General features: G+C 39.4%; 1 protein-coding gene across 2 annotated transcripts; it reads right to left on the bottom strand.

Annotated features, from left to right (window-relative positions):
• Positions 1 to 608: 608 nt before the first annotated feature.
• On the bottom strand, positions 609 to 25,036 carry SCG3 (secretogranin III). Of its 2 annotated transcripts, none has more exons than XM_054272705.1 (12): positions 24,870 to 25,036; positions 24,109 to 24,161; positions 23,510 to 23,555; positions 23,200 to 23,415; positions 22,028 to 22,170; positions 20,737 to 20,898; positions 20,253 to 20,430; positions 18,302 to 18,418; positions 8,061 to 8,144; positions 7,333 to 7,461; positions 5,299 to 5,367; positions 609 to 1,164 (listed from the first exon to the last, which is right to left on the bottom strand). In XM_054272705.1, the coding sequence occupies exons 1-12, from the start codon at positions 24,952 to 24,954 to the stop codon at positions 1,046 to 1,048; spliced, it is 1,401 nt and encodes a 466-aa protein (XP_054128680.1). In that variant the 5' UTR covers positions 24,955 to 25,036; the 3' UTR covers positions 609 to 1,045. The 2 variants fall into 2 exon arrangements, with proteins under 2 accessions (XP_054128680.1, XP_054128679.1); XM_054272704.1 differs by having other exon boundaries at positions 5,287 to 5,367; positions 24,870 to 25,035.
• Positions 25,037 to 27,832: the final 2,796 nt, after the last annotated feature.

The raw sequence follows: 27,832 nt of genomic DNA, 5'->3' as shown, positions 1-27,832 counted from the left end.
TGAGGATGACATTTTTGTTTTTCTTTTTGTTTCTTTGGGAAGTACCAAATTCTTGGCTAATGCTAGCATATATAGGCCAATAAAATAAAATAAGTTCTCCAAGACAATACTGCTCAGCACAGAACAGAGGTCAGTAATCAGACCACAGCCTTGATATTCAGAGATACCGAGATACAATAGATTCTTGAAGTCTTTCTGAAAAGCAGGGCTCCTGTTCCTAAAAAAACCATCTCTAGTTGCAAACTTCCCTTTCCGTACAAAATGACTTGAATTGCTTTCTTATTTTTTTTTCTTTAGAGAAAGCAATGGCTATTTACACTTGCTATCAGGATATTCACATCAGGAATTCAACTTATTATGCATGCACAATCATCAAATGGTGCAAAGAGAATGTTCACACATGCTGAAGAGGAGAATATTCTTCTAATATGGAAGGCAATTGTAATGTCTAAGATTTAGATTTATCAATTAGCTAAGGACACTACAGTCCACATTACAGAATACTACATAGAGAAATAAAAAAGGATTAAAAAAAAGTGTTAGTATTTAAAATCAAAATAAATGAATATAAAATAATATTAAGATTAATGAAAACCTTAATAGGGAAATTATTTTCAAATACTTTATTTAGAGAACTATGGACTATTTTCTAATAATGCCCCTTTACATAGTTACATCTATAGAAAGCTCGTTGAGTGAAAGCAAAAAAATGCAGCATTAAAAGAAATTTCCATCAGAAATGATTGGTTTAGCTACAAAAGTAAACCACAAACAATAAATCAAAGAGACCATTACAGAAATATTTACCTTATCAAATAGAAATTCAGTGTCAGAATTTGGTGTTTAGGGTTGATTTGTGAATGTAGGAAAATACAGTATGCAGAAAGTGAATGGAGCACTACAGCTCTTCATTTCTGTCTAGAGTTGTCAGTACAATGTAAACAGAGCATTTCTAATGATATCCTCAAATTAACAGATCATAAGTCATTGAGCCAGGAGTGGGGGAACTAGACTAGATTCCTACAGGTTTGGCAGTCACTGACGTTTACAGGCTGCCATAGATGCGTTTAATTACATCAGCCTCCTCCTTGTCCAGGATGCCCTTGTCCACATAAGCATCAGCTTGCTGATCAATGAAATCTCTCAGCTTTGAAAGATCATAGTCTGAAAAACAAGAATTCATTTGCACAATGAGTCATTGCCATTACACTGCTTCACCTAAGACACAATGTCATCGTACATTTTATCCAACCAACGCACTTTATCAAACATGAAGAGAATTCTCTCTAAGTACATCTTGTGAAAACATAAAAAACCTGAAAATAATCTGCACAAAGTATCTGCACAAAATATCTGCACAAAGTCTTTTTACACAGCATACTGCTTTTATTATCCAAGAGAAATAATCATCTCTTGCTTTTGATGGATTGCTATCAAATGCTACAGCAAGAATATTTTCCAGTCCAGGGATTTAATGTTCTAGTCTGCACAGCAAAAGCTATTGTGCCCTATTATTTTCACAACTGTCATGGAATCAAAAGAAAGTACCAAATAGACTATTTCCAGTTGAAATCCCAGTAAAATTCCCACTTACTACCATTGTAGTGGAAATGAAAGCAACTCCCTGAAAATAGATCAAAAGAATACAATTATTTACCTTGATACAGAACATAATATTCTGCTTTGAAAACTACTGCAGTGAGCAGCCTTTGTGACAGTGTTAGTGTCAGTTTTTGACAATCTTCCTCTGTCAATCTGCAACAGAGTGCTGAAAGATCCCTCCTCCTTTTCCAATAGATGAGGGCATCTATGCAGCCTGATTCACACCATATGCATTAAATAGACTTTTCCTTTGCTGGAGAACATCACTATTTTCCATGGAAAGAATTCTACTGCAGAGCAATTTTTCAAATAACATAGAAAGCAAACCTATTGTGACTCTGGCAACACATTCAGTATATTCACATATAAACACAATAAGGTTTCAGTTACATAATTAACTGGATAAATGTAAAGCCTAATTTGTTAGAATCAGAAGAACAGCAATGTTTTAAATGTTCATACTAAGTTAAATGAATTAGTATATTTCACAAGAATGAATACATTCTGAATTTTTCAGTATAAATTACTTATTCCACAGACAGAGCCTTCAGAATACATTAAAACTGATTTTGCAATGTCCAATGTATAACATCACACAGCAGTATGTGGAAGAACCTTTTTTCAAACTGTGCATTCTTGACAAAATAGAAAATAATGAATTTGTATTTTTTTAGGTTTCAAAAATTGACCAAAACAGAAATAGAAAGATATTAAGAAGCAAATTGATGCCTGTGATCATTTTTACAAAAGCATAAGGCAATTTCAAATTAGTAATACAGAAAATTTATATTCAACATTCCCCACTCCTGCAGAGGTATTCTCTCCATATCTGAGTTAGCAGGAATTTTGCCATTTGCTGTACTGAGGGGAGGATTTCCTCTGCTCTGTTACTGTCATTATTCACAAGAATGTAACCTGCTTGTGTCTCCATCCTGTATGAGTAACAGGGACAAATAGTACTGAGCTATTTTGTAACTGGGATGAGTGATTTTATTCATCTTGACAGAATGAGGGTCTCCATTGAAAGATACCAAGGAATGGAAATGAATGAAGAACAAATATTAAATTAATTTAATATCCACATTTTTCAAATTAAAGTATCTGTGCTTATTTGACTTCTAGAATACTTTTTCTGACTCTAAGATTATTATGTGGAGATGTGAAGGTTTAATTTCTAAACATCCTGTATGGGATTACAACCATTTTAACATTATCCAATTCAGGCTAATTTGTATATCTCACAGCAATTTAAATTGGGTTTTTTTCTAGAAATTGATAGCTGCCAATTTCTAATACTTATTTAGAATCTATTGTAATTAGAAAAATCAGCCTTGGATGCTGATTCACTGCAACAGCTGCAGCATTACATGGAGCTGTGGAACAACTCCAGTAAATGAAGAGAGCTCTTATTTGCATATTCAGATGAAGCCATTTGCCATTGAAATTAATGACAGGATTTACTTTCATTTTGAAATGGCTGCTGTTAGTGGTGTGAAGCTCTGAAGTATCAAATGTTTGTTGAACAGCCCCCTCATGCTCTTTGCCTGTACTGGTTAAATGCTCAGCTCTGCAATGGTTTCAAGCATCAGGCCAGGTCTGGGAGATGTGAAGGACAGGCCCATGGAGTCTGAACATTGTAAACAGGCAAAACCAAACTTTGGACACAAAAGGCAATGAGCCCAAAATCCAGGGTTTTGACATGTTTCTCTTAAAATCATCCCAGCCCCACAAGCTTACCAGCCTCCTTAATAGGCAATTGATAATTCCAAACTGCAGAAATGCAAATCAACATTTCCAGGGTTATTAGTATTGAATGAATAATATCTACTGAAATTCATAAAAAATGAAGGACCCCCAAACATTTGCTTGAAGAAAACCTAAACCTCTTCAAGGGTATTTGGTGAGTAACCCAATCCATGAGTAGGGCTGGGAAAGTCTGGCCATTTTAATACATGAATTACTTTGAGAATTGCTTTCCTGCCAGCCCCCAGGTGCCAGCTGGAAGTGGAGAAATGATTGATGAGCACAGCAACACCACCTAATCTTGCACTGAAAAACACTGCAATGCATTTATAGTTAGATAAGCTTACCCTGACTGTACTTTTAGCACCATCCATGGGGAACTGAATTAGCATTTTACAAAAATAAAGAGTATGAAAAGGCACAATAAAGATGATGTATCAGAAGAGTAAGAATACTATTCTAATTTTGTCATAACTTGCACTCACTTTAAGGCTTATTTCCATTGCCAGAGGACAATAAAGATATCTTAGTGCAAATGAAAATCCATCTACACAGATATATATATCTTCATGCATTCACAGGCAGATAAAATGCTATTGCTCTGCAGTCACAGCCATTTTCAGACTGCAGCAGTGCAGAAGAAAGATTACTACAAAGAGGAGCAAGGGGCTGCTCAGGCAGCACGTGGGATACAGAGATATAATCACACATGATGGAGATCTAATTACATCGATGAGTACATTGCTAAACAGAACCATTAATTAAACTTGGCAGGGAAACTCTCGAGCAAATATGCAGCCCTGCTGCTAACTGCTATCCCTGCCATTGTGTGGAAGTGATTTGAGAGAGGGGAGTGGTTTTTTTTTATAGTCTTTCCTCATACAGCTTCTGTACAGAAAAATGAATGTTTTGGGCTGCAGGCGTGCACTCATCTCTGAAATGGAATTCATACACACTTCAACACACAGAGAGGATGGATAGATGACCCAGGGCTAATCTCATCTCAGATCACCCTCTGCTTGGCTGGTGCAAGAAGGATCCTTCTCACCAGGCGCCACTCACAGCCCAGGGACAGATCCTCTGGCTAGGAACCTTCACTTCCAGAGCAGGCCATGGCAGAACACACAGCCAGGGCAGAGAACAGGGATGGGAGGCTGGTGTTATGTAAGAACTTGAGGGAAAAGATGGTATGGAGCAATAAAGATCTGTGAGAAATAAAGGAGGAATTCTGCTGCTGCTCTGTCCCTGCCGGCAGCTCTGACACAGCCCTGCCTCCGAGGAAGAGGCAAATGCTGGGACAGCTGGAGAGCAAACCCTGTGCAGCTGCTTCAGCCACTGCTCCCTTCTACACAGCTTTGCATGTCAGAGCTACAAGCCATTTGAGTTGATTTGGGCAGTAATCCAGTGCATTTCAGTGCTACTGACATAAGTTTGTATCTCAGCTGTTCCTGCTTGTGGAGCCAGACTTGTTGCTGTTGGTGCAGGGATGCCAGCCAGATGCACTGAGCTCCTCTAGACATACCCAGACATTTCAAACGCATCTATCTCACCAACAAAGTCATAATCAAACAACATGATGAGCTAAGAAATGCAGCACTAGCCCAAGCTGGCACAGCTACCTGGTGACAGGCAGCCCACCATGACTGTGGACAGCACAGGAGTGACTCCCTGCTGCTCTGTCTCTCTGGGTTTGTGGCCAGTGGCCATTCGACCCAGTTTACATTAATCTACCTTAGTTCACTATTTATGTTCATTGGCTTAACTTTTACATGACCTGTATTATTTAACTCTACCACCACTAATGATCACCATAATCTAGACAAGCACAGTTTCACATTACTATTATTTAAGGTATGGCACAAGTTATACAACACAATAGAAATTACTTGCTTTTTAATGCATATGGCGCCCACCCCAATGTCAAGACCTTTTACTTCATACCTTCTTTGTTACCTTGTTTATTGTGTTTTTTCAGCCATTCTATGTTCTTCCTGATTGCTTCCAAATATGCCTCAGATTTCCCTGGAGGAAAGGATGAGAGAGAAATCAAGCACTTACATCAATGATTGATGCAGCTTGCTTAACTGGGTGAAGTTGGTCACAGCAAAGGCAGATTAAAACTATTCTTAGTTTCTGTTTAAAACCTGAGTACTGTCAAACTCAGTCAGGCAAAATTCCCAGAGATGGTTAGCAGGTGTTGCCTGTGCAAGATTAGTCATACACAAACTTAGGATCGTTGTTTTTCTGATCTTTATGCATAACTTTTGGTGGCATCCACAGTGACTGCATATGTGGATTAAAAACAACCTGTAGCTTTTTGATCATCATAATTGTTCAGCAAAGAAAAAGCTGTTGAGATAGCAAGGAATGACTTAATTAGGGCTGAGAGCTTTCAGTATCAAAACTCCTCCATACAGTAGTACTAGCAGCATACAGCAAACCTAAAATTGTAATATTTTGGAAAGACAACTTGAAATGTATTTACAGAGAAAAAAATATATTGAAATTACCATGATAACTCTTTGTTACAGTTGAAATTTAAAGTGATGGCTATTTTTGGACCAGAAAGCACCCAGGACACAATTAGTACAAGGATTACCTAATAAGGCCCCCAAGAAAATATTCCAGCTAATGGATTTTGGATTCTTAGCTTGGCTGGAGCTTTATTGATGTAATGTTCTTACATTTGTCAGGAATAAAAAAAACCTGGTGTGATTAGTGTATAGAAGGTTACTATTGCCAACTATGCATGTCTGCTCCTGTTAGTAAATGGATACAGTATTAGATACACCTTTATTTTTGAGTTGGCAGTGCAGTAACTTCACAGTAAGTTAAGCAAGGGCATTGCATGATGAGATAAAGAACAAATACTGATCCAATTTGAATTTCTAAAAAGCTAATGGGCTGAAGATAAAGGAAAATAACCTGAACCAAACTGAAAAGACAAACCTTCAAGAGACAAGAAAAATGTGTTATTTATCACTTCCTACCAAAAAGTATTGAGATAACTTTTCTTTACTGTGAAATCAGACATCCACCTTGAGCTATTTTCCTTTTCCATGTTGAAATAAATAAGCTGCTGGAAAAAATGGCACCTTCCCCCTGTGAGTGCACTGCCCACAGAGCTGAACCAGGTGACTGATGGACTACAATCTACTGCAGTCCTGATTCCTGCCATTCATTACTGAGCAGCCTGAGTGAAAACACTGCATTCCAAAAAGTAAGAGCATCAGACAGCACAGGTGCAAAAGAAGCAATTTTGTTTAACCAACTGATTACAAAACATAGATACTTATGCTGTACCCTTTGCAATAAGAACTCACTGAAAGGTTTCTGCACCAACAAACATTCTCCTTCAAGAGTTCAGCACAATAAGGAGGCACAATGTCCCCTGCAGATTTGTTTTCAGATAGAGTAGCTGATTTGCACCTAGGAGACTTCAGCCAGTACAGAGTAATTCATGCTGAGGCATGATAAAAATAACTGTACTACTGTGCTACATTTGCTTAGGGAGACACTAACTTACTGCAATGTTTTCAATGTTACATAAAATGGGTTGATTACTGATAACCTTTAACCTCTGGCAGTGGGAAATGTAAATTGTATCACTGCAGAACTCTTCACTGCCTTTGAGTACCAGCTTGCTCTCTACAAACTGTAGAAATCAATGGACCCGCTCAAATATTGAATATTATGGCCATCCTGAAAAGCCACAGATGCAAAGAAGCAAAATTTATTTGCACAACTGGATCAAACTGCATTTCCTATTGTTCTAAAGGGGTCTCTGAATTCTGTGAATGTCTGCTCAGCAAGGGATGTAGTGTGATATGTTTAAAACTTGGCAGATAAATACACTTCTGAATCAAGCTCTTGTGTGCTGATTTCCAGTGACTATAGACTGAAGATATTTATGCTAACACCATGGAAAATCAATACCAAAGAAAGGAAAAGACTCCAATCCCTTGGAGGAAAAGCAATATTCTGTACCTCTGGATTCTTCACTGTTTCCCGCTGCATTTTGTCCTTCATTTTTTGTAGAATCCTTTGAAACTTCATATTCCTTTTCCATTTTAGCTGCTTCTTCCTTTGTACTGTCTGCTTCTTCACTGCTCTTGTCTAAAGAAATAACAAAAGCAAAGAATTTTGTATCAAATGTCCAGGAGCATTTCCCAATCACATCAATACAATCCTGGCAAGTAAAGCATTCTGAGTGCTGGTTGAGGCAGAGCCTCATTGGAGCCTGTCCCAAAAGGGTTCCTAAAGGTCATCTCTACTCCAGACCTCTGGAAAGAGGAATGCTTGTTTCTGCTCTCACAAACCATAGCTGAATACAGGTGACTGCAATGCAAAGGCACATTTCTTTGTGCAGAGAAAAATTCTATGAAATTTGCATTTGCAATATTCAAAGTCGACAAATAATTATTTTTCATTATTATTTTAGTATTAAAAAGCACTGATATAGCTTGCTTTTGTATATGTGTAACATTTGGACTCCAGTGAAGCAAAAGAGAGTGAATATACTTCTCAAAACTGGGCAATTAAGTGAAAATTTCTCTGTTGTTGTGTGCTTGGACAACCAAGCTGTGGCTTGGTGCAGGTCCTTGGGAGACTGTGGCTTTAACAAGCAGTCAGGCTGCCAATGCAATTAGCATACTTTTAACTGAATTGGTTAAAAAAAAGTGTTATTCCAGAAAAGAAAATTGTAGACTGAGTACCTGCTGTTAGTTTTGTCCTGGTTTTAGTGGAAGGGTTCTCAAGCTTCTTCTTTGTCTGCTCAGCTATCATTGTATCTAAGTTTTCTGGAAATCAAGGCAAAACAAAACCAAACCCCAGTTATTCTCCAGTGGATAAGATGCAGAATCCATACTACATTCTCTCCAATACCAGTGTGAATGGCAAGTAGAAATCTAGAAGAACTTCATTCTTGCCCCTGAACAACTAATGCAGAGCTAATGCTAAAAAAACAAACAAATATGAAATATCGATCAATCTTATTTAAAAAAATTAACAATTGAATTATGACAATGTGAGTACCAAATAGTGCCAACATGCATAAAATCAGTAAAAGTGTGCATCATATTCCTATTCCATATTTCAGTCATGTAAGTCACAAAATACTGATGACTATCTGTAGCAATTTATTCTGATGAAAGCAATGAAAGGCTTTAATTAACTTCACAAGAAAGACAAGACTCTGCAATATGTGCTTCATCCTGGTGGGAAAACACTATCTCAAACTGCCTGTGTGTCTCGATTTTATATGGTTTCATTAGAAAAAAAGTCTAGTAAAAGGTTTGAAATTATATTTAGATGAAATAAACATGTAAATTGAAGAGATGAAAACAAATACTTTCTAAAGTTGCTGAAGTCAGGCATTTACCTGAAAACCAACTACACAGCCATGGCCATGTATACAGCTCTAGAAGACTAGAAAATGTATTTCCATGCAAATTTCAGGGCTGAATTCATCTAATTTGAAAGTAAAAGCACCTCTTCATAAAGATGGATGTTTCAGATATAAACATTGTATAGTTATGTGGGAAAAAAGTCCTTTTGGTACCACACTTGGTAGATATTCAAAATACAGATCACCTACAACCTGCCATGTTTTCTCAGTCATATTATGGATACAGTGTAGAATTTTCCTTCCTTTTATTATCTTTTAAAGGTTCAGCTAAACATGGATTCAAAATTTCATACAAACTATCTTGTTGGTGGGTATTTTTGAGAGATTTAGTTTTGAAATTTATCAAAATTCCATTTATATAAACAGCTGAAATATTCAGTGTGTGATGTGGGAACTGTGGCAGAATAAATATAATAATGCTAATAATATTTTAAATCATATTTTCTGTATAAGGTCAATATTTTATCCATCAGCTGGGAGCATTTTTTCCATTAGAAAGATACTCAGCATGAAACCTAAGGAGTAGTTTTTAATAAGCATATTTCTCTTTGTGGCAGATCAGCATAAGCAATTGTGCCTCCCATCTGATGAGAAATCACATAATCCTGTCTGCCTGAATCCTCTATATTTTGTTATTTACATAAAATTAAAATGTAAGCAGTATTTGTTGGCATCCTGCCTGATTGCACCCTCTCAATTCTACATCACATCATTTTTTTTTGTGAATATTTTCATTTGGTACATATCCCTTTAATGTCATTTCTGACCTTGCCCCATATGCCCTAACCAAAACAGGTCTGGGCTGTGTTACAGGCTGGATCAGACATCCTGGTGAAATAAAATCAAGCTAGAATTACAGTGGTGGGACTGATACCCCACTAATCACTTGATCCAAAGCTTATTGAAAGGACTGTAAACAACCCTTTCAGTTCATTTTAAGATTCTATTTTTCATCCTGAATCAGTACCATACTAGTATTTCAACAGGAATATAAGGATTTCTCTGTTGCAAGAGGCACAGTTTTTTGGATAAGATTCCACAGTTAAGAGCTTGAAAACCCTTTGTAAACTCAAACAAATAGATTATTCTCCTTCACTAATTCATGCAAATGCAAACATGTCACTGATTTTGGAGCTTAATCCAGCATGATCTATTAAATTAGGCTTAATTCTAAAAAATAAAGTATTTAAAAATTTTAAATTTTACACATATATAAGTGCCTTTCATGTTCTTCCTTTAAAATGTCTGCATTTAGGCAGTAAGTTTCTATTAGCAGGAAATAAAAAGACTCCACCAAGAGATAGATTAATAACCTGTCAAGACATCTTTAGATTTAAATGTCTGATACTGTTATTTCTGAAAGTTTTTGTTCTGTTGATAGACTGTAGTGTTTAAAAGTTGTACATATATCCACATACAGCACGTGCTGCTGCAGGCAATGGGATTCATACTCCTCCATTATTTATTCACTTCTGTAAATAGCATCAGGAATTGTACAGTTCCTTTGATTTGGGTAACAATTTCATGTGAGTTCCCTATCACTCCTTGGTGAGTACAGAATTGCTTCCCAGCCCCATGAAGGGAAATGAGGCAATGCTAATGACCTGAGCTTTGCCTCTAAAGCCAGACTGAATGCCATGATCACTGTGTTCCATTTTCAAAGCTTTGTTTTGTTGGAAGGATGTAGACAAACTTACAAGACAGGCCTTTTAACAGGCACTACATTTAACAAGAGAAGTGGGGGAGTTACCCTGCCAGCTGGATGGCACATCAACATGGATCTGAACATTAATAATCAGCTGCATTTCCTGACTGATAGAGTCCATGTTTGAGGGCTTGTTTGATGTGTACCCTAGAGAGAATATTGCCAGATAATCCCAGCTCTTCCTGAACGGGATTTATTGCTCTTGCTCCTCATCAAAGGTAATGCTTTAACAGCTGGTATTGTTTCAAAACATGTTTGTACCTGCCATGTGTGGCTGGGCCGGGGCTGAGCAGTGTTTGCTCTGAGCTCCACTGATGGAGTGAATCATCCTGTGGAGTGAGCTGTGCCTGTGAGCAGCTCAGCAACGCTGTCCTGGCCAGGTCTAACAGGGATTGATTACTGTTCTGGTGTTGTCTCCTTGGCAACCTCATTTGCACAGAGGAAGAGCTTAGAAAGGTACTGACCTTTCTACACGGCTGGCCACTTATTTGAAATGGCACTAATTAAAACAACAGGACAATAACTACTGAGCTAATGGAAGCGACCCAGGCTGGTAAATAGGTCAGTGCTCTGGCACAGCTTTCTGCAGAGCAGGATAATCTCATCATCCACACAGATACCAGAGTCACAAGATCTGCTTTCTGCCTTGCCTCACTTTCTAACTGCTCTTTGATCTGGGGTGACTCACTTCATGCTGCAGGAGGGTTCTGTTCTGAGTAGGCTTTCTGAGACATCCTAGGCCCAGTTCCTGCACACTGATAGATGCTTTTAATTCCACCAGAAAATGCAAATTCCCAGCAGTTTTGAAACTCTGAAGTCCTTTAAGTTGGGCATCCAAAAATCTGAACTGCATAAACCCAGAATGTTTTATCTTTACTCTGTGAGAATGTACTGGGGTAACACCCTCCAAACCCATGGGAAAAGGTATTACATAGATAACTATTACAAATTAAATTACTTTGTTCTTATTAGAGAAGCAGAAACTAACATATCCATCTGAGTATTTAATGGAATTGGTAATGGAAGCCTGACATGGACCTTTCTCAATAGACAGATTCATGGTGTTTTCCAGACTCCTGCAAATTTTCCTGCAAAAGGTTTTCTTGTGCATAATTGTCCTGTACCTGGGAGGCAGTTTCACATTCTATCCTCACCAAATTGACTGAAGCTGAGATTCTGTGTCATTAAATTGCCACAGAAAGACCTGCTTTGCTGTTCTGTTGTCATACAGCACAAAAAGACTGTGTTTATTAAAGGAGAAAATGGATCATCAAGGTACTTAAGATCACTTTTAACACTAGCTAAAAATAAGTTTACTTAATGAGTTCATACACTCCAACTGCTTCAGCTGGAAAGTTTTGTGCTGATGACTGCTTTGTGACATGCACATATTTCAGGCATTAAGAAACCACAGTTCTCCTAGGGCTTTTCTGTCTCCGGCAGTAGATGATCCCTAAGAGTTTGCAAGACCATTTTCCATCTGTGAGAAATCTCAGCTTTTGCTTTTTTTTTGCTTGGGACTGTTCTAAGTGAAGAGTATATCTGATTAATTTTTTGGACAAGTGCATGTCCAAGAACTGTCAATATCCACTGGATTTTCCCCAGTGTAGCCAAAAGCAGAGTCTGACCTTGTATCAGCTATAGGTGTATCAAGCACATGTCACATAAACTACTAAAACTGGGATGAACAAGAGAAATTCCTCCATTGTGGAATTACAGATGGGTCTCAGCCTTGCAAATCTCCTGCTGCTCTCCAGCTGCCTGCCTTGCATGTCAAGATTTCTTTCTGAATCTCCCTGTTTGAGTGATTTGATGTGATAGAGTGTCTGAAGCCTAATGCTGCCATGCGGAGTGACACGTCAGGTGACAAGTCCCAGCTCATGGCATCACTTGTAAAGAGATTACAGGTGAGATGGTCAGAGTGATCTGAAATTAGGACAGCAGCAGTATCACTTGGCAATCAGGTTAAAAGCAACTCCAAAAGTAAAACACAATTAAATACAATGTGCTTTGAGGTAAACATAGCTCTGACCAAGTTTCCTTTATCATCCTTATTAAATTCCCTACCTCACAGGCCATTTCTCAGATTTATTCTTTTAATATTCTACAGGCATTTCTTTTGCATTACTGCTGTGTGGTGCAGTCCTTTGCTAATCCTTTCCCATGGCCTGTGCACACATTTTCTGTGTTTTCACAGCATGCCCTTCACAAGCATGATGGTTTGGGACTGAAGCAGCACAGGCTGCCTCTCCTGCAGGAGTGGGATGGAGTTTTAAATGTTCAGTGACACCTTCTTTACCCCACACCCACATAATCATCTCAAACTTACGGTCTCAGAGCTCAACTGTCAACAGAGTGGCTCTGAATTCAGAAAGTAGGGAGGGGTTTATGGAGATATTAAATACAGTGAGAAAAAATAAAAACTTTGCCCTCCTTTAGAAGCACCAACCACTTGGGAGGGTGCAAAACCTGGATTTTCAGGAACCAAGCAATATATTTGTCAAATAAGATACTATGAGAAGATGGAGATTTCCATCCAGTTGGGAAAGCACAGAAGAAGGGAAGGGAAGGAAAAGGAAGGGAAGGATGGGAAATGGAAGAAGAGGCAATATATTTGCAAGAAATAACTGCAAATTCAAATGGTAGAAAGTGACAAGCAAAGGAATGAACTGTAAAGTATTTATTTAGATTCTTGAATACATGATTTGATAGTCATGTAATGTGGTGGGAAAAGCAATTAGTGAGACTAAAACTCCTGGATCTCTCCCAAAACATAACTTAGAAGATTTAGAACCTGTGGATACAAAAATACTACACCCTCACACACAATGTCACGCTCAGGTGATGCTCAGTTTCCTGTATTGTGTAGTGGTCCTGGTCTTGAGAACTGTGAGGTCACAGACTTTCCACACCATAGCCACCCATTTGTTTTATTATGCAGTGAGTCTGAATGGGGGGAAATAGGAGGTAAGATCTAAGTAGTGGAGAAAAAACCACATTAATGTGTTTATTTAAATGCAGAAGTAGCAGGGGACAGACATGGAGGAGGTTACAGAAAGGACAGCTATAAAGGGGCAGTGAGATATGCAATCAATATACTTCCTAGATTCCAGTCTTGCCTGGGATCTTTGCACACTCTCTGTCCCCACATCATTTTATCTTATCTCCACGCACATTTATCTTAGGTTTAACTATTTGCATGTACTTTACAGAATCACTGCTGCTCCTCAGTATTCAGCTCACTTTTGCATCTGAGGTGTCTCTGATTTCTGCTTTTCAGATATAGTACAGTAGACTGGCATCTGTGTGACTTTAGTTCATCAGATAAAAAATAAACAGCAGAGAAAAGAGCTGCCTGAAATTAAATTACTCCCACTGGCAGCTGTATGCATCACTCACATGATAAATACTGGGTAAAGAAAATCACTAAAAGGCAAATTAAGGTAGGGAAAAATTTATTAAATAATTTAATGTTTATGAAGAAAATTTGCAGTAGCAACAAAGAGACCTTTGGGAAAAAGGATTTTTAAAAAGAAAAAGATGGTATTATGCATAAATGGTTCCCTACATGAAATACTGTCAGTGCCCTTCATGGCCCAGGTCAAAATAAACAAAAGGTCCACATGACACTGTCCATATCCCACTTGTAGCCTCTGGCTCTGCTTTAGCCAGACCTTCCCTCACCCTCTGAAATCACAGTCTGCATCAGGGAGCATCAGCTTATGGCCACAGCGAGGAGAGGAAAGATGATGCCAGAGTGGGCTGTGATCTGCACTTTGCCTCACACTCTTGGCTCTCTGCCTGCTCTTGGCTAGCTAAACAAATATCAGGATCAGATCTTTGGCCTGCAGCATCTGTGCTGATGAGAATGTCAGGCATTAGTCACATTATTCACACAAGTTCTCCTCTCCCAGGAAAAGGCCAGATTGTGGCTACTGTGCACTGGCACACAATGGGGAAATCACAGAGCTCTGCCTCCATCAGAAGTGGAGCTGTGGGAGGTACCAAGAATGAATGCGAAAGGCTCAACAGCTATTTCATATTCCTTAGTGTGGAGGGGCAGGGACACGTCAAAAAATCAACATGGGAGACTTTTTGCCTCTTCTCCTTCCCTTTCACACAGCCTCAGTCTGCCTAAAAGACAGTATTACAGTGAAACAGTGAAACAATATCCCAGCAGTTCTTTAGGAAAGGACCAGACTAACGAGTGCCCGTACTCCTCCCCATGAACAATCCATCTCCCAGGGCTCCTGTGTCCTGCAGCCTGGTCCTCTCCCTGCTGTCCATGAAGAACAAATGATGTGAGGGTGGAAAAGGTAAACAGAGACATCTGTTCATGCCCATTTCTAACACACACAGTCTCCTACTCAGTCACGGGGGACAGTGAGTCAGAGCCAAAGGGAGAGGTGTGAGGGGTGGCCTTGGTTTCGGCTAGGGAAGAAGGCAGCTGGGACTCAAACACTGGAATGATTTCTCTGTTTGCCTCCTAAATAAAAGGGGGGTTGCCCCTCAATCACTCTGCTGTGGGCTGTGTGTTCTACACTGTGGTTCCAGTAGTCTAAATACTTTACCACAAGGAGGTAAAAAGTGGGATGCCCTTCAAATAGAGCAAAGCTACAGAGTTCTTAATTTTCTTCCCAGTCCTTTGCCCCTTTCTTTTCTCCAGTTGTGGAAGACACAGTATTTCTCTATCTCACACATGTGTCTGTGACCTAGAGAAGTAGTGATGGCAAAAGTTTGTGCTTCATGTGCTATTCAATAAATGAGAACTCCATACAAGGCTACAATGTGCACATAACCAATCTGCATTTTTAGAGTAATAGCTTATTGAGTAACATATTTTTCACTTGGTTGAGGTGGCAATGAATACATTTGCTACAAATCTACTCTTGTAAGCAGCACGCAGCAGGAGAATATAATTAATCTACTGTGTAAAAAGGATTCATGTGTATACACTGTTGTCTCTTAAGAATTTGTCTATCATGTCTGAAAGCTGTATTTTTATGGCCCCAAGCCTCTAATTGCAAATATTTCCTAGAATGGTTCTAAAAATCACTCATTATTTTGGTCTTATTAGTGGGAGATGATTTACAACAGTATCTGAACAAACTGGCTGAAACCATTTGTTCCTTTTTCTAAGCTATATTATTAAAATAAATCTATTACAAAACTATAGTTTACATAATTACTATAAATAGAGTTTGTATCAGAAGAATTTGCTTTCTCTAACAGCATTCATAGCTAAGAAAATAAAGAGGGATAGAAAATGGTGGCATTTTGCCACAGCAGGATAATTATCAAATAAGGCGCACCTCAGCTGAATACACATTTTCTATCAGTTTGTTGCAGGCTCTCTTTAATGCTTCCAGAGCTGTACTTTCTGAACACATACTGTAAAAGGTAGGCATTACTTTTTCTCCTGATTCATACATATGAATATGCCAATCTGGGCTTTCTGTATTCTGTTACAGATTACATTTAGCATATGGAAACATTTAAATATGTATTACATAATAGTGAATATATGTCTTAAAAAAATAAACTTATTCCTTTTTTCCATGTAAGTGCATCTGTATTTTTCTTGCACCACACTGCAGCTAGATCCTTTGTAACTTAAAGCTAAACCAAATAACATCAGTCACTGCTGTAGCAAAATACTTTCCCCTAGAGTAATATACAATGATGATGACATAGTGCTGTGGTTTCCAAATCCCAAGCCAGCTGTTACTGGTATATGCATTCGAATTCACTGTCTCTGCACCCCTGTGACAGGCAAAAAAGCTGCACCTTGTGACTTGATTCAGTAAATGATTTATCATTTTGAATGTATAATTCAGAGGCTTAGCTTACGCATGGCTTCAGTCACAGAGTGGGGAAAATTAATTTAGGCAGTTTCCTACTGTAATAAAATGGAGAGAGGATGTAATCCATCTGCACAGACCCGGTAGGTATTTTCCACCAAGTAGCACAGAATCTGCTCACTGATTGTACACTGAGGAAACAACAAAAAGCTGCCAATTTTTTACACTGAGTCTTCTCTCTGACAGGTATTCATACTAATTCCTTTATCTGCTATAAATAACCACAGCTGTGTATCAATCTCCTAATCCAAACTGCACCAAGATACACAGAACCTATCCAGCTATTACAGACTATAGAATTTTAATTCAGTAAGAGTGGCAATAAAACTGCTTCCTGCTTAAGGACAGTGCAAGAAGCTAACATGCTCCTGTGGAAGCTCTTCCTCATTATTTGAGAGTATTAGCTCAATAAATGAAGGTCAGCTTTAAAGCAATTTCTCAACAGCTAGTCTAAAAAAAGAATACCACAGAAGCAACCTGAGAATCTATGAGAAAGCTTTTTCCACTACAGTAAGGTGCTTTGATGGAGCACAAAATCCATCTCTGCATAAATCACTCATTTTCAAGGCAGATTCTGGATACATCATTGATAGTCTTACTTTAAATCCAGACTAAATCAGACCTCTCAAACTCTTAACCCAATCCTTGCCTTCTGTACTATGTCATCAAGGCAATTTGTTTCCAGGGTTACAGTATCTATTTGCTCAAAGGAAAGTCAATGTGAGCAATTGCCCTGAATTTTAGTAGGAAAAATGCACTCCTAGTGTAATTCCATTATCTGCATGGTCTTGCATCAGGGATGAATTTAGCCTATTAAGTTTTGGCAATATCTGATCAAGCCATAGTATCTTCATTTCTAGAATGACACTGAAACCACCGTGCTTAAAATCAACCATTTCTTTATGTGCATCTTTCTTTAGATGTGCTGGCAGACAGAGAAATAGAGAGATGGACTGAGGCATAACTTGTCCAAATATTCCAAAATTCAAGGAGATTTCTGGGTCAGATATATCATGAATTCTTTAGAAAGGAAGTACAATCATGCACTGAATGTGAGTCATGATTCACTGGATCTTTTGTAGGCAAGTAATGGATAATCAATCCATACAGTTACAATTTCATCAATCACGTATCTGCAATGTAGAAAAACCATTGCCAGTCATCTCTCTGTGGCAGGCTGATTTATGAAGCTGAGAAATTTCCCTGATACAAACAAAAACTTTTTAGACTAATCCAGACCAGAAATAATTCAGAAAAATGAAAGAGTTTTGCAGAGTTTCTACAGATGAGCCCTTCTTCTGTAGGTCAGCTTGTTTAACTAGACAGGCTGCCTACTGTGAATAGAAGAGAGTTTGTCAAAGCCAGGAAATATGTGTGAGACACAAACCGGGCCATTTAAAATTCCCTCTTCAAGAAATGGTAACAATTTTACAAACCCTACACAGCCAAATCCACTCTAAAATGGATCCCGGAAAGAGTGCTTCAAAATCTGCTCCTGTGCCAACATGTAACACTCTTCATAGATGAAAGGAATTTTATTTGGTGGACAAACTTAGCATTAGGTCCCATCTAATCCAGCTACCTACAGTGAGAGATTAAAGGAGTTGAAGGAGTTGAAGTGCTGGATTATTTCTGGGAAATGCAGGTACCTAATCCACTTTAATAGACCAGAGAAGACCCAAATATTCCCCTGACATAAAGTCATTGAAATAAATTGTGCTTCACAGATACAAAAGTGTAATAATACTCTAAATGCATATCTGATATATTATATTACCTTTCCTTCATTAGACGGAAATATTAAAGCAGTATGGAATTGAACATTGCTGTAGGGAATGATCAATCATTTAAAAGCTTTAGCATTTTCAATGAACAAATCTGAAACAGGTTGCATAAGAGCAAGGAAGATGAGAAGGTAATTATCACTGCTGGTAGAGGAGGAACACACCATTAGTAACAGTAGTATAAAGTATGTACTCTCACCAAGATAGGAAACTCCTTCTTCTGGTGTGATTGTTCCATATTTTACCATCATCTTCACAAAATCAATCAGGGTTTTCATGATAGTTATCAAGGTCTCTTTCTCTTTTGTCTCTGACTCTGTGTGAGGAGATGAAGCAAAACTAGTCAACCTTCAGGTAACTCGGAAAAATTGTTGTGCAAACTGTGCAAAATTCATGCATCAAGAATGACCTACTCATTAAAAGAGAAAATGCTGTGCTGGATTAGAATGAGAACTTACATATATGTTTCTTTTTAAGCTGTCTCTGCAAAGCACATACTTTAAAACATCAGGGGTAGGTTCTTCTTCATAGCTTTTTGTCTTGGGGGGCTGTGTAATGATACCATTGTCTTGGAAGGCCAATGGTATTAATTCCATTTTACAGCTAAGCACACTAAGCACACAAAGATGGAGTGATCTGACAGCTCAGATTGATGGTCAGAGGGCAGATATAGGTAGAGTTTTCTACAGTATGTCATTTTTCTTTTATTTGTTTGTGAAGTATTTAGTAGATCAGTCTGGCTCTGTATGGAAGAGATCTTTTCTCCTACAAGATCTACGGGTTCAATGACAAAAATATAAAGTGTCTCAAATGAGATTGTTACCTGGACAAATTCATGACTTGCATACTGGGACAACAAAGCATTACCTGGCTGGGAGAATCATGACTTCAGGATAGGATACAAAAAAAATTTTTATACAAATAATCAGGTTTTGCCCACTTCTTCTTAGCTTTTCTTTTCCCACTGTGTTTACGTGCTGAGCAATATTACTGCTATTTCTGCATTAGCAGTGTGAAACTCCCCCATCCCAGTCACACAGGCTTTCCCCACTGCCCAGGCTGTCCCTGAGGGACCCAGCAGAGCCAGGGGCACTGTCAGTCAGGGACAGTCAGAAACACACTCCCAACCTTGGCAGAGGGCCAGCCACTCTGGAGAGCTGCTGAACAGGCTTTTTATTGCTGCCTGCAATTTAACACACAGCTGTAGGCTGCAACTGAATCCTCTCCTCCAGCTCGATACAACCTGACAGCTGAACACATAAAGCAGGACATGTGCAGCCAGTGGACCTGGCTCTGTTTGCTTCATAACCTGTTAAACCCAACATGCCTGCCTGCATTGTGAGCAGAAAAAGGAGAAGAACTAGCATACAGAATTGCCATGGGAAAATTAAAAAGAACAGGAAGAAGAATTTAAAGTTTGTCGATTGGACTTGAGCAAAATATACCCTCAGGTTTTTCATTTTAGCTCTCCACTCAGGTGCACATGGGGACAATTTGAAGCAATTATTAATGCTCCTGCAGGACAAAGGATCTAGAAAATACCACCCCCCAGTACTACAAAAGTAAGAGAGTGTGTGTGGCTGCAGAGAGTGGGTGTGTGTAGAGAGTGATGACACAGGGCAGTGGCAAGGAGCCACAGACTAGCCTGCAATAACTGGAAGCTGTGGTGTCCAGCACCGGAATAGGAAGAGACTGCAGGGCTTTCACTGCAATAAACAGCAAACCTGTGGTTTGTGGAAAGGCTGGGAGGCTCACACTCATTTACTGGTACCATCACTGTGAGGATCCTACTGTGGCTTACTCGGATCTCTTGGCTTAGAAGACATGGATGTTACTGGAAAGATCTCTGGGGAAAACTACTTGCCAGGTTTTCATCATATCCTTACAGGAATTAAAAGAATTCAGGGCTCCTGAATCACACAAGATGGAAAGGGCCGTCTAGGTCACACTCTTTGCAGTTCTGAGTGTTGTTCCTGCCAGTGTTTTGCCATCAAAATCACTAATCAAATTAGTTTCTGCTATGTATCTTACAGAACATTTTCAAAGCAACTAGGGAAGCTGTGGGGGAAGAGACAAGAGAAGGAGGAAACAAAGAATCTTAATTTTTAAAGTTTTTTCCTAATATTTCTGTAACCACACGAATAGCTTACCTGAGTTAAGACTTTTTAATAGTGCATAAAAATTTGGAAAATATTGGAGGTCTTCAAAATTATCTTCAGAAGGCAGCTCATTTCTTCTTTCCAACACATTAGATGATGACCACGTGTTATCCAGTGTATCATCAACATCTCCATTAATGAAACTATCCTGATCAGATTTGCTTGGTGTCTCCACATAAGACATAATTAAAAAAAATAAATCTTTAAGCACATTGCTTTTGATGATAGAGTTAAGAGAGCAAAAATTTCTATCACAACCTCATGCCAACATTGTTCTAATTGCAAAGTGAAGACTACAGTATTTTCTCAGTTATTTCAATTGACATCTCAAATTTTTAACCCATGATTCTTTTTTCTATCAGACAGAATTTCTTTAAGAACACCTCTTGTTTCCAGATTGAACTAACCATTCCCTAAAGAGCACAGTACTAGTACCATTTGGCAAGCAAGACAAAATTATTAGCTCAGAAATTACCATTCTTTCCTGTTGCTTTTCTTTTGTATCAATATCTGCTCTGCTAGCAGGGTAATCAAAATCTTCAGATTCCTTCTCACGATCCTTTGCTTCATTTGCAATCAGCTGTTGTAAAACCTCTGCCACTTCATCTTCCAGGGTATAGGCCTGACTCTCTGTGATCTGTTAAAATATTTGTGCAGAGTACTTTATAAGATACTGTGCTTTTTCTAGATCAAACATCAATATGAAACCTGATATCAATATGAAAATAGGTTGCTGTATGCTTACTTCAAAGCTGAGCACAGCCAAATTAGGTGCAATACCTGTGTGTACATACAGACATGTAAATGTGAACATTTATAACACTCCTATATATCTATATACATAGAAATACACATCTCATCTGTGTATACACATAAATCCCACCCATTCACACATACAGCCTTCAAACCAAACCTCTTTAGGACTTAACACAGCGGACTGCAGCTTGAAAGATGGAGCTGCAAGTGTGGCACATCCCTGTTTGTGCGTCCATGTGTGTGTATATAGAAATACATAAGCTCTGCAACACATCTTTGGGCAGTTGAATAATTACAACAGAATTCAGTAATACAGAATGGGGGAAAAGCAAACAGCTTTCTATGATATCATTAAAATGTTTTCTCTTTGCTTCATAACAGCTGTCACTTGAACAAGAAGTCTCCCATGCAGCTGTCCCATAGCCCCCTCTGTAATCAGGGGGGTGCAATACTCAGCTGCAAAATCTAGTGCTCAAAAGATAAGGTGAGTATTTTAAAATATAAAGATCCCAAATGGCAATGGCTAAAGCCATTGAGACATTCAGGGGTCAGAGACAAATCCACTCTTCCTAAAAATCAGTAATGTAAAATATCCTCAAGTAGCCAGCAACATTATGTTTGTGCTGATGATGCTAATCAGCATTAGGTGGATAGGAATGAGCTCAGACCTTTCCCCCTTAAGTACAGAAAATAAATTAATAATAGAAAAGCACTCAGTGAAAATCAGAAGACAAATTAAAGGAAAAATGAGGGCAGAGATGGGAGGAGTACAATCAGTGAATGTTTTTCAACATCAGAAACATTCTGCAGTTTGGCCTATTTTGTTGCAAAGACATCACAGGAACAACAATGTTACTGCAGAACTCAACCAGAAAGCCCAAATAGCTCTAGAAATTTGCTTAGACCCTGAGTCCCACTCGCTTCAGACAAAGTGTGCATCTGAATTGTTTTTAGAAAGAGCATTAATCCAATCCAAAGCACAGTTAAATGATGATTACCAAGATACTTACTAGCCCCAGATTTAGAAGCTTTGAAACAATCTTGTCAAACACTCCTCTGTCATTTTCCTCATAAATTCTTGCAGCAATTTTTTGAACAATGTCTTCAGCAGTTAAAGGAGTGCCATCTAATTGATGGAGGCCATCTGGGTCATCTGAAAGGATTACAGTTTTACTGTGTGCTGACCGTCCTTACTCGTTTGGATTAAACATCTCATAAAAAAATATCTGCCCACATCTCTTTCTCTTCAGAACAAAAATGCATTTTTGATACATTAGGAATATACTTTGATACACACTTTGTAAGCCATTAAATCAGTCACAGGGAAAAATTCTTTGTGTCAATTTTCCACATCTGAAAAATATCATTCTGAGTGGCTCTTCTGAAAGAGCAGAGATGAACTTTTGGAGCTTACTTTCCTGTTTAGAGAAAATATTGGTAGAATTTCCATATCCACTTATTTGTGTCTTCCTAGTATCTACTTTCATTGCATGGCCACTTAGATCAAAACAGTTCATGACAATGGCACATAATCTTGTTTGAATTTCAGCAAATTAACTTTTAATGATGTAATTTCTACCTATGGAAAATAATATCATCGTGGCAATGGGAGAGGGAATACAATGAGTGAGCTTTGGTCTGTGATCAGCATACTTTGATATAATTAAAAATATCCTGAGCTAAATGCTGCTTACAATTCTCAGAAGACTCACTTAAACTACAAGTCAATTAACTACTCCTGTAGCAAAGGCAAGTATTCTTTGGCCTTTGGTAATTTCTTCTAGGTTTGTGATTATGAGAATTATCTACAACTGCACATAATATTTGGAATAAATATACGCGATTTAGCTGCATATAGAAGTGCTTCTTCCTCACAAACCAGAATAAATGTATTTTCATCCAAAAATATGTCCCATTTTCCTTCCATCAAATTGAAATTGCTGAAAGACATTACAAATTACACAATTAGACTTTCCTCCACGGAAGTCTGTTAAAATCAAGAGCAATTCTTTTGTACTGTGTTTCAATAACCTAACTGTAATACAACAAGCAACTGGAAATAATTGAAACTGCACTCCAGCAACAAACAGAGCTCATGTTCAGTGGTGAATGCAACATTCATGAAAGCAATCAGTTTGCAAGAGAAATCTAACCTAGAAGTCACTGAAAGATTATGGAATACCTTGGAATTTATAATCCAGCCCGCTTTTAGTGGAGTCAAAGTCATCCACAAGCCTGCGGTTCTTGGTGGAGTCTGCATCATCAAGGGCCACTTGCTGTTCATACAAAGAGCTCCTAATTGACTCCCTCTCCTTCTCATTCCTTTCTCTTTCTGCTACTGATTTGAGCAGGTTCAGGTCATCAACAAAGGAATAATTCCTGAACTCTGGCTTGTTTTCTGGAAAATATATCAATATCAACATAACATAAAATCTTACACCTCTTGGAACACCGTTATGAATATTGTTATAAAACCAGGAAAGATATTTTACCTGTGGGAGCTATTTTCCTGTTCTTGTCTGCCTCAGCTTCAGCAATCTAATATACAAAAATAAAGCAAATAAAATAGCAAACAGGTAGAAGGAATAAAATGTGTGATCTCTTGATTTATCAGTATTAGCAGAGGGCTTAATGCCTGATTTTCACTCTTAGTAAGAAGTTTGCCCAAATAAGTAGAACAGGAATAAGCACAGGAGACTTTCATCAGTACCACCCATCCTCTGATCAGAACAAGACCTTATGAGAAGCTGCATTTTAAGATAAATGCAAGTTACATTTTCCTTCTTCATTCCAAGCTCATGCTATATTCCCATAGGATATCAATAGAAAGGCATGGCATATCTGTGAGCTGTTGGAGCTAACAACCTGCTTTCAGAATGCTGGACAGTGAAAGTCTATTTGCCAGTTCTTAAAAATTACTGAAACCCTATTTTGTATCTAACCCCATCAATAATCACTTTACTGACAAATCTCTTTTTTACCCATTCATTAGCCATTCGTGATATTCATGGATCCAGTACATGAAAGGCTAAAAATATTTATAAGAATTCCACAAAAAAACCCCATTGTAAATAATTATTATTTCACTTACCTGTTCTTCCAAAGGTCTTTCTACACTTAATTGTCTGTTGTGTATAGCTTTATCTAGAATAAACACACACACATACATATATATATACACCCTCAGTTATATGATACATGCAACTACAAAGAGACAGGACATTTTTCTTTAATTTATAGTTTTCTCCAGTACAACATGGTGTCTTAAATAGGATGCCAACTGTATCCTTTATTTTTTTTCCTTGCAAAAAACCAAAAAAATCCAGTGTTCTGAGAAAAATGGGAACACAATAAAAAAAGTCAAACCTTTAAACAAAGCATGACTGGGGCAGAGAGAGAGGTTCTGCAGAAGACAGAAATACAGATATAGACTCAGCAACCTCCTTCTGATCAGAAAACTCACAAATTGGGGAAAAAAGTGCTGGAGGAGATTGACTAAAATAGCAATAATCGGATTGGCACAAGCAAGAGATTAAAAATCTCCTCCATCCAGAATACGGCGGGAGACTGGGAGAAGCAAAGACTTGTGCCGACAGTGATGCAGAATGGATAAAAACATTGCTTGGAAAAGACGGAAAAAATTCGGAGCTTTTCCCTGTACCAAAACCTATCCCTTCACTTTAATATTAGATTGCAGCTTCAGTGATCGGTGTCTTGCACCGGGAATATTGCCGCCTTAGGATCTCACTGCTTTTAGCCAAGCGGCAGGAAAGTTTGACCATCCTGTATCTCCATCCCGCAGAAGTTTCCCCACCCGCGGCAGAGGGCGGAAGGCTCGGGGCGGGCGCTTACCTGTGCCCGCGGGTCTGGGGAAGCCGTGCCCGCGGCTCGCCAGCAGGGCCAGCACCTGCAGCGCGACCGCCAGCCCGGGGAACATGGTGCGGCCGGGGCCTGCCTCGCACCGGGAGCCGCCCGGCCCGCAGGGCGCTGTCCGGCCCGCGGTGCTGAAGCTCGGGGAAGCCGCTGCCCGGGGCTCGGCCCCTCGAACCCGCGCCCGCAGAAATGGTCGAGCCCGGCCCCGGCGGCGGCCCCGGGCGCGGGGAGGAGCGGGGGGTGGGCCGGGCCCGGAGCATGCGCGGGGCCGTCGCTCCGCGGCCCGGGCAGCGGCGGCGGCGGCTCCGGAACGGTCCTGGGGGCACCCACCGGTCCCTGACAGCACCCACCGGGCCGTGGCAACACGCACCGGGCACTGGCGGCACCCACCGGCTCTGGCGGCACCCACCCGGCCCGGGCGGCACCCACCGGTCCTTACGGCAGCCACCGGGCCGTGGCAACACGCGCCGGGCCCTGACGGCACTCACCGGGCCCTGGCGGCACCCACCGGGCCGTGGCGACACCCACCGGGCCCTGACAGCACCCACGGGGGCCGCGTTCACAGCCGGGCTGACAGCGAGTGTAAAGCCGGTCCTGCACAGGCGGCCTGTGAATCACTGCCTGTCATCTGCTCAGAGCCTCTCCACGGGCTGAATTACACTGCAGTGACTCTTACGACAAAGAGAGGACGTGGAGAGTTTAATTATATCACATCTTGCTCTTTAAAATTTAGGATGTAAAAAAGCACAAATGACAATAAGCATGTAAGCTATTTCTGAGCGTTATTGATATTAAAATTTAGCCCTTGTAGGCGTAGAACAGCAACAAATCCCCAGGGATCGGAGGAAGACATTTTCAGCAGTTCGCGGCAGAACAAAGGGTTGCAGCGCTAGCGCTTTTCAGAACTACAGAAGCTGCTTCCAAAATAAATCACAGTGTTCTTTCTTCAGAAAAGAGCTCATCATCCTGTAGTCACAAATACACACATTTAGGGAGCAGACAGAAATACTTAAACATTAGAATTGTCAGTTCTTGCTGACTGCTAAAAAAGGCTAAAAACTCTTATTTGAAGAGATGAAAAGGACCAGTGCTTTCACAAATGAAAAGCAGGAACGAAGCTGAACTGTTCATTCCTTTATCAATGGATATGTATACAGTACTATAGCATAAACTGTGAAGAACACACAAAAAAGAACGATAATTAATTTAACCACAAGGACTAAAAAGAATTGCAATTTTTTCCCCGTAGCAGCCACTTTATATTATAGTCAAGCCTTTGCATACAATTTAGGTAAAATGATGCTCTAGTTTACATCAGATTCACTTCTATAAATTAGTCTTCCATGTCCAGAGCAATGAAAATAAATTCCAGAAATGTACTGATAGCCCCAGAATCCTCACTTTTTACCAGGCTTGGTAATTCTTGGAGCTGGGCCATAGTCAGGAATTACAGGATATTTTGGATAAAAATCTTTTAAGCAGAGTCGCATGTAAGAAAAAAACAGCCTTATTTATACATTCCTTGGTGACCTACAAGGAAAACTATTATAATAAACAGATACTTCCCTCATTTTAGAAGCACAGAAGGTAAGCAGCTTCCACAAGGAAGCATAGAGTAACCTCCTCCCCTGCCATCTTCAGCAGATGGGTATGTACAGCAACAGAAACCTCAAAACTACAGAATAGTGCTGATAAAGAAAAATGAAAATATCAATTCTAACTTCAATGTGGTTTTATATTCCATCCCAGTCTGGAATTAATTCAAGTTCATTGCCTGTGTAATGTTCTCAAGGTGACAAAAACGTGGACTTTGTCTCCAGGTACCCTTCCCAGTGTTTACTTCCATTCCACTCAAACATTTCTCACAACGCATCCACGTTTTCTAAACGTGCATCCATTGCTAAGACTCTACACATTTCTCATTCAGTCAAAAGCACTGAACAATACAGAAGCAGTGAGTATTTTTAACTTGCTGAAAGGAAGGTGCCTGTCAAGCATTGAGACCAGAAAAGGAGCTCTAATTAGAGACAACAGCATGAAGAAGGTGCGGGTCAAAACCATGCCTGTTTATATGATATATCCCCATATGGCTTTTTGGGTATAATGATACATCTAATTGTGTTCAAATGTGTTTGTTTTGCAGGATATCCTTCTGTTTATGTGATAATTGTTTCTATTTCTGTGAAATCTTTTCTGTATTATTTCCCAGATCCATACGGTTTATTTCCTTGGTGCTAAAGTGTCTCCTGTTTTGGCAAGCCTCTCTAACAAGGAATGATGAGAAGGACAGAGCAGGGCTGGGACTGATGGTGGGGAGAGAAGAGAATTCAAAACCTGCCATCACTAAAGTTTCAGACACAAATCCTTTCCCTGTTCACGGGCACTGCCAGCCACATGCTGCAGCTGTGGGCACAGAGCTCACTGGCACTGCCCCCTCTGCTTTGGCACACTGGTGCCCCTGCTCCTTGGTGGTGCCCTGGTGAGCCTGTGTGACATGTGACAGATAATACACAGTCTCTGCTAATTATGACAAAGTAGGTTTAATCCCCACAGAAAAATGCCTGGGTAAGAGCGCTGTATTTGTTTCCCATTACGCCTGTTTCATTTGGCATCATTTGCATCATCTACTGCACATTCCTTGCCCAGTGCAGAGACAACATGGTGAAGAGCACAAGCTCTTCTATTTTGGGTTCTATTTTGGCTCATACACAATCAACTCATTTTCTATTCTGGAACTCTTTATTTCCAGCGATGTGAAATGAGCCAGAAAGAAAACCACTTGCCTATCAGATGCCAAGGAGAACTCAGAGGAATGGCAATTAGAGCATTTCTTGATATGGTGAGAGCAGTTGTTATGAAGCGAAGAGAAATAACTGAAATGCAGCCTTTCAGTGTTACATCTGCAGTTGTTTTGTAACCACACTTCAAAGTTTTTCCTCTAA

The sequence above is a fragment of the Melozone crissalis genome, unplaced genomic scaffold (assembly GCF_028551555.1).
Source record: "Melozone crissalis strain CALT ecotype California unplaced genomic scaffold, PUWL_Pcris_2 ptg000014l_1, whole genome shotgun sequence".
In the NCBI taxonomy this organism is placed as follows: Eukaryota; Metazoa; Chordata; class Aves; order Passeriformes; family Passerellidae; genus Melozone; species Melozone crissalis.
The sequence above is the reverse complement of the archived record's forward strand: the minus strand, read 5'-3'. Positions and strand labels throughout refer to the sequence as shown.